At 40.6% G+C, this 13,778-nt stretch overlaps 2 protein-coding genes across 4 annotated transcripts in view; both read left to right on the top strand.

Moving 5' to 3' along the window:
* Positions 1-13,778, top strand: part of LOC117352133 — a 1,164,809-nt gene that overhangs the window by 550,953 nt on the left and 600,078 nt on the right. The gene's annotated exons all lie outside the window — the stretch shown is intronic.
* The window catches only part of MUC2 (mucin 2, oligomeric mucus/gel-forming), a 186,906-nt gene that overhangs the window by 92,685 nt on the left and 80,443 nt on the right, over positions 1-13,778 (top strand). For all 3 annotated transcript variants that reach the window (XM_033928255.1, XM_033928256.1, XM_033928257.1), the window contains 7 exons: positions 1,042-1,091; positions 3,034-3,134; positions 5,084-5,235; positions 6,858-6,996; positions 8,732-8,842; positions 10,994-11,173; positions 12,718-12,957. In XM_033928255.1, the coding sequence (XP_033784146.1) occupies positions 1,042-1,091; positions 3,034-3,134; positions 5,084-5,235; positions 6,858-6,996; positions 8,732-8,842; positions 10,994-11,173; positions 12,718-12,957 (973 nt within the window). The remainder of the gene's footprint in view (positions 1-1,041; positions 1,092-3,033; positions 3,135-5,083; positions 5,236-6,857; positions 6,997-8,731; positions 8,843-10,993; positions 11,174-12,717; positions 12,958-13,778) is intronic.

Here is a 13,778-nt window from a genome sequence, read left to right as displayed (position 1 = left end):
CCTAGAGAGTGTGCACTGTTTCCAGGTGCATGCATTATTCAGGCACCATTTAGAAACAATGGGGGTCTTTTACTAAGGCGCGCTAGCCGATTTACCGCGTCCATAGAATATGATGGGCGCGTCGGCATTTAGCTCACGCTAAATCGGCTAGCTCGCCTTAGTAAAAGACCCCCAATGTGCAGATGTGATAAAAAATGTGTGTTTTTCCCCAAAACTTTGTACTTTTTTTTCCAATAGTGCGTGCAAGCGCACATTACCAGGAAACAGTGTGCTCTCTTCTTGATATCACCCCAGAAATTAAAAAAAAAAAAAGGAAACGAAGAAAAAAAACCCTAACCCTCTCCTTTACAAAGACAGGCTAGCATTTTTAGTGCCAACTGTGGCGGTAAGAACTCTGATGCTCATAGAATCCCTTTGAGTATTGGAGTTCTTACCGCCATGGCCGGCGATAAAAACGCAAGCACGCCTTTATAAAGGAGGGCCTAAACCAGGGGTGGGCAATTCTGGTCCTCGAGGGCCAGAATCCAGTCGGGTTTTCAGGATTTCCCCCAATGAATCTGCATGAGATCTATTTGCATGCACTGCTTTCAATGCATATTCATTGGGGAAATCCAGAAAACCCGGCTGGATTCCGGCCCTTGCGGACTGAAGTTGCCTACCCCTGGCCTATAATAACCCCCACTCCCCTTTTACAAAGCCATAGCATGTTTTTTAGTGCCGCCCATGGTGGCAACAGCTCTTACGCTCTTAGTAATTCCATGAGAATCTGAACTGTTACCGCTACAGCCGATGCTAAGAAACACGCTAAGGTTTTGTAAAATGGGGGGGGGGGGGGTAAATGAAATTTCCTATGAATGACACAAGAAACTAAACTAAACAACCAAAATGTAGGCTGCTCACCCCTAGACCTGGCAACCATATCTACCTCTGGTAGCAATGGTCTGTGTGATCTTAATATAGCAAGTTTGACATGTCCTTATATAAATGTGACATTATCTTTGTCTGTTGTTATTATAATTATATTTGTTTTCACTTTCTCAGCACTTGCCGGAATGGGAAACTTCATTGTGTCTCGGTGCACCTCAATGACAGTAAGTGAAGGCATGTGTCTTGCATATGCCATTGACTCAAAGGGATTCTATGAGCATCAGAGCGACTTGTATCAGTTAGAGAAATGGCCAGAGCAATGGCAGATGAAGTTCAACGTGGAGAAATGCAAAGTAATGCATTTAGGTAGTAAGAATAAGGAACACGAGTATAGAATGTCAGGCACAACTCTGGGTAAGAGCGAACAAGAAAAGGACCTGGGTGTACTGATAGATAGGACCCTGAAGCCGTCGGCACAATGCGCGGCAGCGGCAAAGAAAGCAAACAGAATGTTAGGCATGATAAAGAAAGGAATCACGAGTAGATCGGAGAAAGTCATAATGCCGCTTTATAGAGCAATGGTCAGACCACACTTGGAATACTGTGTCCAACATTGGTCTCCCAACCTAAAGAAGGATATAAAACTGCTGGAGAGGGTGCAGAGACGAGCAACAAAGCTAATAAGAGGTATGGAGAACTTGGAATATGATGAACGACTCAAGAAACTGGGACTGCTCTCCCTTGAGAAGAGGAGGCTGCGAGGGGACAAGATCGAGACGTTTAAAATGCTGAAAGGCATCGATAAAATAGAGCAGGAAAATAAATTATTTACATTGTCCAACGCGACACGGACAAGAGGACATGGTTTGAAGCTAAGGGGGGACAAGTCCAGGACAAATGTCAGGAAGTTCTGCTTTACACAGCGAGTGGTAGACGCCTGGAATGCTCTCCCAAAGGAGGTTATTAAGGAATCCACTGTGCTAGGATTCAAAGGCAAATTAGATGCACATCTCCTTACGAGAGGCATAGAGGGATATGGGTGACTAAAACTACATCAGGTGCATACCTGACTGGGCCTCCGCGTGTGCGGATCGCCGGACTCGATGGACCATGGGTCTGATCCGGAGATGGCAGTTCTTATGTTCTTATGACTGCTCTCAAATGGAATATGTTAGCAAGGGCGGAAAATATTATTGCTTAATGCGATGTGCTCCTCAATACAGAGTCACGTTCTTACTTAATCATTCGGTCACTGATACAAACAGACAAATTCTACTACACACTTACAAATGAAAAGTATTTGAACTATTGAGCTACAAAAACTATTTAAATAAAGGATGCAATTATGATTCACAATACAAGGGGCCGCTGAAAAGTTCTCAGCCCAACTAACAAAACTGGGGCAGTCTCCATCGAGGGCGATACACTTAGTCCAGTGATTTTCCACTTTTTTGTTCTATGTTTTTCCAATGGAACGAGAAAAGTGGAAAATCACTGGACTAAGGCCCTCTTTTAGAAAACTGCGATAGCGGTTGCTAGCGCAGGGAGCCATGCTGAATGGCCCACGCTGCTCCCGATGCTCCTTGAGTTCCTAAGAGCATCGGGAGCAGCGCGGGCCATTCAGCGCGGCTCCCCACGCAAGAAGCTGCTATAGCAGTTTTCTAAAAGAGGGCCTAAGTGTATAGCCCTTGATGGAGACTGCCCCAACTTTGTTGGTTGGGCTGAGAACTTTTCAGGAGCCCCTCATAGACTCAAGGGGAAACATTTCAGTATTGTTGACCGCCATTAGATTGGTTTCTAGACCCAGTGGTTAGTAAGTGGGGGAGGGTAGTCCAGTCTTTGTAAGGCACCCTCACCACTCCCCCGCTCCTTCCCCAACCCACTCTCCCTCGTAGCTCTTTAATTTTCCCTGTGCAAGCAGCATTACGAACTTGCTGCTTGCATTGGTGTTAACTCTCTCTGATGTCACTTCCAGATCCCGCACCTAGGAAATTATATCAGAGGGATAGCTGACACAACGTGGGCAAGGGAAGGGGGTCGCACGCACAGCAGGGAGGACGGGGGATGGGTGACACTCACCCTCTCTATGCCACTGACTAGACCTTTGTTCTCTGCCCACTTTATAATCAGAACTGTTTATAGTAGAGTTCTTTTTTTGTCTTCTAGCCTGCTCCTCTGATAAGATCTACCTAGACTGCAACATTGTTCTTCCTGGTTCTTCAGAATTCCCAGTGCAGAGAAGCTGCCAAGCACACAACATAGAATACGTACGTAGCTCTCTCCACTACTCCCATGTACAAGAGGGTGCTGAAAAGTTCTCAGCCCAACCAAGAGGAGAATGACATGGATATGGTTCATTCAATGATCTGAAACAATGTCGAACCATAGAATTTTGTTTCTGCAGATTGGCACTTAACGAAATAAGACAACATTCTTTTCAATTACAGTGGCAAACTAATGCTCAGAATTTAGGAAGTTGGGGCTAGATGCAAAATGGCCCACTGTGTGTTTTTCCCCTTGATCACCCATTTTCTGATCCAGCCATGCAAATGAGCTAAAACCTCATGCAAAATAGCCAAGTGATTGATGCACTAACATGGCTATTCCAAAAGGGTTTTAGCAATCGGAAAAACCGATTTGTCTAGACCTCTATTACAAAAAATTACACTAGCTACCTGTGGAAGCAAGGGTCATCTTTAAGTTCGCCTGCTTTTGCTTCAAAAGCATGACAGGTTCATCTGGAAGCATTGGCTGCAGGTCGGCATACGTAAATTATCAAATGGGAAAATGCTTGAGTTTTCACGACTGCAACAGACATTCGGCCTTTCAAAATCTCAAGTATTTAAGTGGTTGCAGTTGAAGCAGGCCATTCAGAGGGGGTTCCCTGATTGGCAAAATTTTAAAACTCAGTATAGTTTGCCAGGTCTGTGCTTCCAGATAGATTTGCTGGAGCAAAAGGCAGCCAAGTGTTATAAATTAATATCTGAATTTTTAAATAACCAAAAACTAGTCTTAAAGACATTTTGAGCATTGAGATAAAGCAACAGATTTCTGCTACTCAATGGCCACAAATTTGGTCTTAAAGGATGAGATGTACAGCGCCAGCATCAATGAGACAAACTTGTTTTTTTTATGCATAGGACTTTTTGGGCCCCGGTTCATTTGCAAAAGTTAGATAGTTCTAAATCTAACAGATGTTGGCACTGTCATCTCGATATAGGATCTGTTGTTCTATTGTCCTTTAATACTTAATTTTTGGAAATCAATATGGGGACAGATTAATACCATATAGGATTCATTGATTCCACTGACATATGATATTATCGTATGTGGAACGTTATTACTTCCTAAACCTCCTCTATACCGATATAAAAATCAACTACTCCTTGTCATGACAGGGTTAGCTATGCAGATGATAACTCGTAATTGGAAAAATTATGATCGCCTTTGTTTTCCTTTTTGGTGGGCAAATTTATGTTTAACCTACAGATATGAGAAAATGTATGCTGATATGTTGGGACATAGTAATCTATTCAAACTGGTTTGGGGCCAATTGATGTCTTTTATTACTACGTTATAATTGTCTTTATCTACAATGTTTGGGGATCTGCACACATCCAGGGCGGGAGGGAGGAAGGCGGGGAGGGGGATGGATATCTCTTTGATTTGTTTTAATCTTTGAATATATTGGAAGAGATAGGGGGGAGGATATAGTCTTATGTATGGTTATTGAATTAACATAAGTGCTTACTTTATGATTCATATTTATATACTGTTCTGCACTTTTTGTTATCTTTGAAAATCAATAAAGAATTTTTTTTTAAAAAAAGAATCAAATGTAAATGAAACTGAATTAAAATATCAATTGCCATAAAAAAAAGATGCACCCACAGCATGTGGAGAGATATATATGTGTAGTCTATATCTGTTTTATAAGAAGCTCTAAGTTTGGCAGAGCTTTTTGTAAAATACTGTGGGAATTCATGTTCTGATGTAGATATTTGAATTCCTCTCTCCATATACTTCCTGAAATTTACTTCATAGACTCCTATGTGTATTTATAAAATACTTGGCCTCTTAACCTTGGCACCCTATTATAAAATTTTGTTCCCCATGTTTTTGAATGCGTTAACATGACATGGTTATATTAGCATGATAGTGCATGAATCTATCTGGGGTTCCTGGTCAGCTGAATATGTCTTGCTTCTGTTTGCAGTTTCGCACAGAGTGTGTCTCTGGATGTGTGTGCCCAGAAGGACTGATGGATGATGGCAAAGGGGTCTGTGTGGAAGAAGATGACTGCCCATGCGTTCACAATGAAAGATTTTATTCCCATGGAGCTTATATTAAAGTGGATTGTAACACATGGTAAGGTGCTACACATCAAGACTGATTATAAGAAGGGTGTAAAATATGAATGGGAAGATGTGGAAAGGTGGGCGGAAGAAGGGCAGAAGATTATATTTCATCTGCAGAATGGTGCCTCTCTGTGGATAGGTCAGCTATCCAGTAATGCTGGAAAAATCTGTCTTTAAATTTAATATAAAGTAGAAAATCGGCTTTGTTTGCTTGTTTGTTTGTTTATTTATCTCCCGCCCTTATCCAGGGCGAGTAACAATTTTACATACAAATCACATCAACACAACCCTCACTTTAACCAAAATATACACAAAGTATAAAAATACAAGTAACATACAAATTGCTTCAACAGCAAGCATCAGAATACATCAGAGTATAAAAATGCCTATGATTACATTACATTACATTAGTGATTTCTGTTCCACCATTACCTTGCGGTTCAAGGTGGATTACATAAGAATTGTTATGATATTAAGAAGAACTTTGGAATAGTTTGATATACAAGTCACTACCATAGCGAGTATCATTAAAACCAATAACAGAAAGCAGACCAAGAAATACAACAGTGACCTGCACTCTGTACTCAAGTTACCACTACTGTTACCTCGATCACTCAAATACCCCATATTTCATCATATAGAACAAATGTCTTTTCAATATTTTCTTAAAGTTCTGTAAATTCTGCTGATGGCGGATATATTCTGGAAGGTTGTTCCATTCCCTGGGGCCAAGGCAGTGAAAAAACACTATTCCTAGATGTTGAAAGCCTCAAGTCCCGCACAGATGGGACAGACAAGTCCAAATGCTCAGTAGACCAAAGCAAGCGAGCCGACTCATGTGGCACGATAGTCATTATTCAAAATTACCCTCAATTATGTATTCTTTTTTAATTGTCGTTTTTATAACAGTAAACTTTCAGTGTAAATCAGAGTTTCTGCCATCTCCTGGATCACTATTAGAAGTTTGCAGGGCTACTGAACAAAAACTAATTTGTGACAGACTAGTTATCACTTAACCTGCAGACTTTTAATCAGTTCTCAAAGTAAAAAAACTTTCTCTTTGTAAACTGCTGGGCAAAAAGTATCTAGAGATTTGTCTGCTTTCCCTGTGGGTCTGCTTCAGTGCGTAATTATGAAATTGCAAAATTATGGATGTCATTACCTCTCAGAGCCGAAATTAACTCGGATATGTGAAAATTCAATAATACTCAAATCTACACTTTCACAATAGCAAAAAAATGAATAAATCATGTGTCAGTGGACAGTGCTGCCTCAGTTCAAGTGAAGAGGAGTTTCAAAAAATGGAGGAAAAAGCCTCAGACTGGAGCCCTCCCACCACCACAATGGTGGTCCAAGGTGGTTAAACAATAACCTCACTGGCAAAAAACCTCCATTTGCACTCCCCATACATAAAAACTTTAGGCAGGGCTGTTTGTGCATACAAACAAGATAGTAGAGATTGTCAACTTATCTTCGAATGATTGGTACACCGACGGTGGCCAGCGTTTCACGAATCTGCTGCCTCAGGGTGTAAAACGATCCGATCAAACTTTAAGTGGGACGCCGAAACGCATCTCCTAGTGTCTTTTGTAAATCTTCTTCAATAGCTCAGGTCTCCTTGTTTTCTTATAGTACGTGTCGGAGAGGGAAGTGGAGCTGCACCAACGTTATGTGCTATGGGACCTGTACAATCTACGGAAGTGGCCATTACATTACCTTTGACGGCAAATCCTATGACTTTGATGGCCACTGTGAATATGTGGCTTCCCAGGTAATTTAATACCTACATGGCATAAGTGCGCTTGAGGCGAGTCTTTCATTTGAAAGGAAGCTCTGGAATGAGAGGGCATAGGATGAAGTTAAGAGGTGATAGGCTCATAAATAATCTAAGGAAATATGTTTTTACAGAAAGGGTGGTAGATGCATGGAATAGTCTCCCAGTAGAGGTAGTGGAGACCAAGATTGTGGCTTAATTCAAGAAAGCATGGGATAGGCAGGTGGGTTCTCTTAGAGAGAGGAGGAGATAGGGGATGCTGTGGATGGGTAGACTGGATGGGCCATTTGGCCTTTATTGGACGTCATTTTTCTATAACCAAAAAAGCTCTATGGCCTCATAATGCAAGTGTTAAGTGCCTTAGCCTAGAGAGAGGAGGAGATAGTGGATGCTGTGGATGGGCAAACTGAATGGCCATTTGGCCATCATGTTTCTGTGTTTCTATGTTTAACAGTGACTGATTTGTCTCTTTGTCTGACTCTGAAGTCAATTTGGGAATACTTTTTTTTTCCACAGTGCGCACAAATTCAGTTTTCAGAGCCTGCTTTGCAAAGTTAAGAATATTCTTTCTCAGTGCATCCTCTTTAGAGGTTAATAAAAATAGCTTTTTATTGGATTTACTTAATATATTTTCCCCTTATTCTATGAGGTGGCCTAAATTTAAGCACTATTTGCATGCTTAAATTTATAGATAACTGTCATTCACTTGGGTGAATAAGAGGCAGTTGCACAATAATGGCTTGGGTCCAGATTCTCCATAGGACGCCAACAAAGCAGTTGCCAATCATGTGTCAATCACGTGACAGCGCCCTATAGAGAATCGCGCCACCATGAAAGATAAGCGCTGGAAACATAGCCGTCTGTCTATGTTGTGAATCGTGCCTACATGGGCACTTTACGGTGCTTAATGCCATTTCCAGCATTGTGGCGTTAAGCACCGTAAAGCGCCAGATAGGTGTAATTCCAGCACCTGTTATTTAGGCACCATTAGGCACTTTATTTTTACTATTTTTTCCCCATTTTAAATGGCATTTTTCAATGGCACCATTTATAGAATATCCCCTTTAATGCATAACTGCATGAGAGAGTTCACGGGGGAGGGGCATGAATGTGTCACAGGTATGACCACCTTTGGGCAGGTTACTTAGTGCAGTGTTTCTCAACTCAGTCCTGGAGTAGCCCCTGGCCAGTCAGGTTTTCAGGATATCCAAAATGAATATACATGAAAAAATTTGCATATAATGGAGGCAGTGTATGCAAATTGAGTTTATGCATATTCATTGTGGATATCATGAAAACCTGACTGGCCAGGGGCTACTCCAGGACCAAGTTGAGAAACACTGATTTGGAACATATTGCAAGTTATAAGTGTGAATTGTGCATTGAAGTGCACCAATTATACTAGCTATAGATCTGGTATAAATGTGCATGCTTACATTTAGGTTCACCAATTCCAGTTTATAGACTGAGGTCACTATCCATGCAAATTGGGCGCACAAGAATTGCTTCCTTTTCGACTTTCAGAGGCTAAGACCTCTTTTCTCAGGTCAAAAGATAACAATATCAGAATGTATACACGTCAGTCATAAAAACGTTGGAGAAGAAGCAGAATCATTTTTAACTTTGACTCTATAGCATGAGGTTTTAAAAATGATTATTAAGCAGAAAAAAGATGCTCAAATTTGCTGTTTCCTAATTTTATGTATGCTTTCTTGCATTCCTCTTTTCATAGGATTACTGTGGGGGCCAACGGGGTAATGGCACATTTAGCATCATTACAGAGAATGTTCCATGTGGAACCACAGGTGTTACCTGCTCAAAGGCAATTAAAGTGTTTCTTGGGGTAAGTAAATGTTTGCCTAGCTTACATGGAGAGAAGCCAAACTCTCTGTAATCTGCTTCTATATAGCAGATAGGTAGAAACAATTACCTCAAAGATGTTAGCAAAGCATAAGAAGCATGCATTATTCAATGGAACAAAAAATCCACTCGTGGGCAATGCTCCCTTTAAGGACTAGCTAGGGGTGTGCACAGTTTTTCTCATGTGAGCAGCAAGTTCTAAAAAACAACAATTTCCCAAATTTGTAAGTATCTTTTTGAGCGACACTCTTACTGTGTGAGCAATTGCTCACATGCTCAGCTTAGAGGGAACATAGCTCATGGGTGGGGACTCATGAACAAAGATGTGTAAAGGAAACATTTTCATTTCATTTTGCCTTTCTTTTTAAATGAATTATTTTATTTCTGTATTTTTAACATGTATTAAAACCATTTGGCTATAGTGAATTTTCATTGCTTTTCTTCTCTGTATGTCACTGTACATTCAAAATCTAAACTAAACTAAACCTTAGACTTATATACCGCATCTTCTCTATAAAGACAGAGTTCGGCACGGTTTACAGAAAATTAAAAGGAGTAAATACAATAGGAATTGGGATAATATAGAGGGAAGTTTACAATTTTGAAAAAGGCCAAGTTTTCAGATGTTTTCGGAATAATTGGAGAGAGGCCAGATTCCGCAACTGGATAGGAAAATTATTCCAGAGCTCAGTAATTTGGAAAAGAAGAGACTTCCCTAATTTTCCAGTATAGATGGACCAATAAGCATATGAAGTATTTTCAAACCAAAGTGAAAAGGATGGAAATTGGCTTCCAGCCCATAGTAATCGACATTTTTTTAAACACCAGCTGTTATAGACAAAAAAAAATCTGGGGTCCAATATTCAGCATGCAACAATCAACCATTTGCTGACCACCACTGGCATTAAATCAGGAAATGCAATTCTGGGCAATATTTAGGCACCGTCAATGAATTTCCAGGTTTCTGGAGTCAACTAACAGATAAGAATTGCCATAGGTAGATTCATCAAGCCCAGTATCCTTTTTCCAACAGTACCTGGCAAGATCCCAAGGAGTAAAACAGATTTTATGCTGCTTATCATAGGAATAAGCTGTGGATTTTTCCAAGCCATCTCAATAATGGCCTATGGAAAGTTTTTGTTGTTTACCTGCAATTACATCACTTTCTTTTCCAGAGATAAATAAAAAAAAGATTTGTAGACAAGTCAATGAAACCGTCCGTGCAATGCGCAGTGGCGGCAAAAAGGGCAAACAGAATGTTAGGAATTATTAAGAAGGGGATCACAAACAGATTGGAGAAGGTTACCATGCCGCTGTACCGGACCATGGTACGCCTCCACCTGGAATACTGCATCCAACACTGATCGCCGTACATGAAAAAGGACATAGTACTACTCGAAAGGGTCCAGAGAAGAGAGATAAAAATGGTAAAGGGACTGGAAGGGCAAAGAGGGCCTCTTCTCCCTTGAAAAGAGGAGACTGAGAGGGGACATGATCGAAACATTCAAGATATTGAAGAGAATTGACTTAGTGGAGAAAGAGAGATTGTTCACCTTCTCCAAGGTGGAGAGAACGAGAGGGCACTCTCTAAAGTTAAAAGGGGATAGATTCCGTACAAATGTAAAAAAGTTCTTCTTCACCCAGAGAGTGGTAGAGAACTGGAACGCTCTTCCGGAATCTGTTATATGGGAAAGCACCCTCCAAGGATTCAAGAAAAGGTTAGATAAGTTCCTACTGAACCAGAACGTATGCAGGTAAGGCTAGACTCAAATAGGGCACTGGTCTTTGACTGAATATTCCATGGGGTGTCCTAATTTTTTCACTTGGCTATATTTGTGCTGGAACCCAGTTACCTGAATGTGGTATCATTATTTGATGTATGGTTCATACCACTGCTAATATCTGCAATTTTGATCACTCCAAAACCACCCCTCCCAGATTATTCTTGCTGGCTGGAGGTTAAGGTTTATGGAAAATCTAGTTATATATTTTTGGGGTTTGGTTTTTCCTCTATTGGGTTTATTGTCATATAGGTAATTATACTGATACTTGATTAATTGATGGTTCAGTCTCTCAATCCATATTAGGTAATATTACGATATGCCCTCATAGCATGATTCTCGCTGTCTTCCAGAACATTGAGCTGAAGCTGGAGGACAAACAGTTGGTAGAAATCCAGACAGATACTGGGAAGCATGTATCATATCTAACCCATGAAGTAGGAATATACCTGGTTATTCAGGCTAGTAATGGAGTCATGCTCATCTGGGACAAAAAGACCACCATATTCATCAACCTATCTCCGGCATACAAGGTGAGATTATTGTTCTTCTGTTTATGGTGGAGCACAGAATGCAAAATCTTTGAAAGCTTGGCAAACAGGTTTTATTTAAGCATAAAAACATGACCACATTAACCTTATTTTTATTTACATGTGAGTGCATTTATACACCAAACCCCCTTTTACACGGCAAAAGCTCCGATGCCTATTAAATTCCTTTGATGACTCTGTTAATCTTTGGGAATCTTCTTGCTGAATTCTCACAGATGAAGGGCAGGTGAAGGCTGGCTGGTAAAGCTGATCTTATAATACTGTCTAGTACAAGGAAATGATTCTTATACCATAACAGATATTACTTTACATCATATGTACTATTAGTTTTTCTTACAAAACCTAAGAATTGCATGTGTAGACTCTTTATAATTCTGCACTTTTAAGATGAAATTGAAAACTAGAAGACTTCAGTCTTAAGCTTATAAGAACACCTTATGAGGGAATAAGAGATGATATGTTCCAGACAATCTAATTATTGGAACATGTTACCGGTAACTGGTACTCGACTGTTAAGCTTAAATTGTTGTCAGTATGAAAAAGAAGTCTTACAGTGTTAAATATCAACCTGCTATTAACCTGTCCTGTGTACACACCTGAGCTTCCCAATTCACATCTTCTGCAATAATAGAGAATGATGCTCAGTCATCATTGAAAGACTAGTGAAAATCATACGAGGAAGAACATCTCCAAAATACGACTCTGAAATTGTTGGGTCATAAACAAAAATTTGATCATGTAACAGCATTGTTTCTACAATATAGGCTTCCAATGGTATACAGGATAAAATATAAAGACTTACACATAAACCCCCTCTTTTACTAAGGTGCGCTAACCAATTAGAACACGCTAACGCATCCATAGACTCACATTAGCAGTTAGCGTGCGCTAATCAGTTACTAAAAGCTGGGCTACACCAATCAGGAGCTCCTGATTGGTGTAGCCTTACTTTAGTAACAGGAAGAGGCAGTCGGAGAATACTGCGAGTGATTTTCTTCACTCACCGGTGCTCCAGCTGCCTTCTCCTGCCTTTTGACAGGGGAGAAACCATATTTGCGATATTTTGAAATCCGCGGAGGTTCCTGGAACGGAATCCCCGCGAATATCAGGGGAATACTGTATTTCATTTCAAAATATTTATGGAGAGTATATACTGGAAAATTGAAAATATTTATTGAATAAAAACTTGCTAGGTCAAATGACGAATTGAGTGCACTACATCTTGTGACGCATAATTGAGATCCCATGGGAAGCATTTCTGAAGATCTTGCAAAAATTCAAAATGTAAAATCTATAAGAGACTAGTTGGTATTGTGACTTTTTTGTTTAAGATTGGTTCTCATAATAACGGTACCGTTCTGAAAGGGAGCTGTGGTTGTAAAACTTGATAATAAGACAGTCGCACAGTGTAATTGATCCAGGTGCAGTTAGCTGGACCGTGTCACTGAATATACTGTACACATAAAGATGTGCAGATAGATTATTCATTGTCGTTATGCATTCAGCATCTGTTTCTTCTTTTGTAGGGTAAAGTCTGTGGCCTGTGTGGCAATTTTGATGGCATATCCAACAACGACTTTACCAGCAGGCACCAGCTTCTGGTGACCAAACCACTGGAGTTTGGAAACAGCTGGAAAGCTACTGCCACCTGCCCAGATGTGGACCATGAAATCCTACCCTGTGAGCTGAAGCCACACAGGAAGGCTTGGGCTGAGAAACAGTGCAGTCTTATCAAGAGTGAGGTGTTCAAGATTTGCCACAGCAAGGTTAGTAAAGCAAACAAAAGCTCTCTTCAGTTGGGTTGGCTTTTACACTCTCATTCCAGTACTGTTTCCTAGTGGTGACGAGCATTGCGAAAGAAACCAAGATGGGGCAAAATGTAATGATGTGAAACACGGGGGCTAGTTTTCAAAAAAGAAAAATGGCCCCAAAGTGGATGGATGTTTTTCTCGCCAAACCCTTCCAATTTGCTGTTTTGGAAACCCATTTTCTAGATTGGATTTTATGCTTTTCATCCGCAGTCTGTCTAAATCTCAAGGAGGTGGATTGGGCGGAACTAGGGCAGGCTTTTGTCCTGTTTTCCATAATGAAAAAGTGCCAGAATGGTGCCCAAACTGACCAGATGACCACTAGAGGGATGAAGGCAAGACCCCACCTTACTCCCTTAGTAGTCACTCCCCAAAGATGTGAATGAAACAGTACATGCCAGCCTGATGATATGATTAGAGACTGTTAGCCGAAACACGGACCGCCACCAACCCTTTTGGGTCAGCTGCTCCTTACAGTGGATACGTGGGTTTAATTTAACTCAATAAACATTGGGGTCAAAGAACTAGTCAATTTTATTCAAAACCCCCCACCAAAAAAGGACTTGTGAACTGGAAGAAATGGTCATGCCTAAATTTAGGTGCTCAAATTAGGTGTTACTATTCTATAATGGCATCTTGACATATGGATGCCATTATTGAATTGGCAATCAGCATGTGGCATTGCACCAAGTTATAGAATAGCACGCACACACAGACACACTCACACACTCTGACCCATTGGTTCAAGTGTCTGAGGAGGGAGTTAAAGGTTTGTGCCA

The sequence above is a fragment of the Geotrypetes seraphini genome, chromosome 19 (genome assembly GCF_902459505.1).
Source record: "Geotrypetes seraphini chromosome 19, aGeoSer1.1, whole genome shotgun sequence".
Classification (NCBI taxonomy): domain Eukaryota; kingdom Metazoa; phylum Chordata; class Amphibia; order Gymnophiona; family Dermophiidae; genus Geotrypetes; species Geotrypetes seraphini.
Note: the sequence above shows the minus strand (reverse complement) of the source record. Positions and strands in the feature narration are given on the sequence as shown.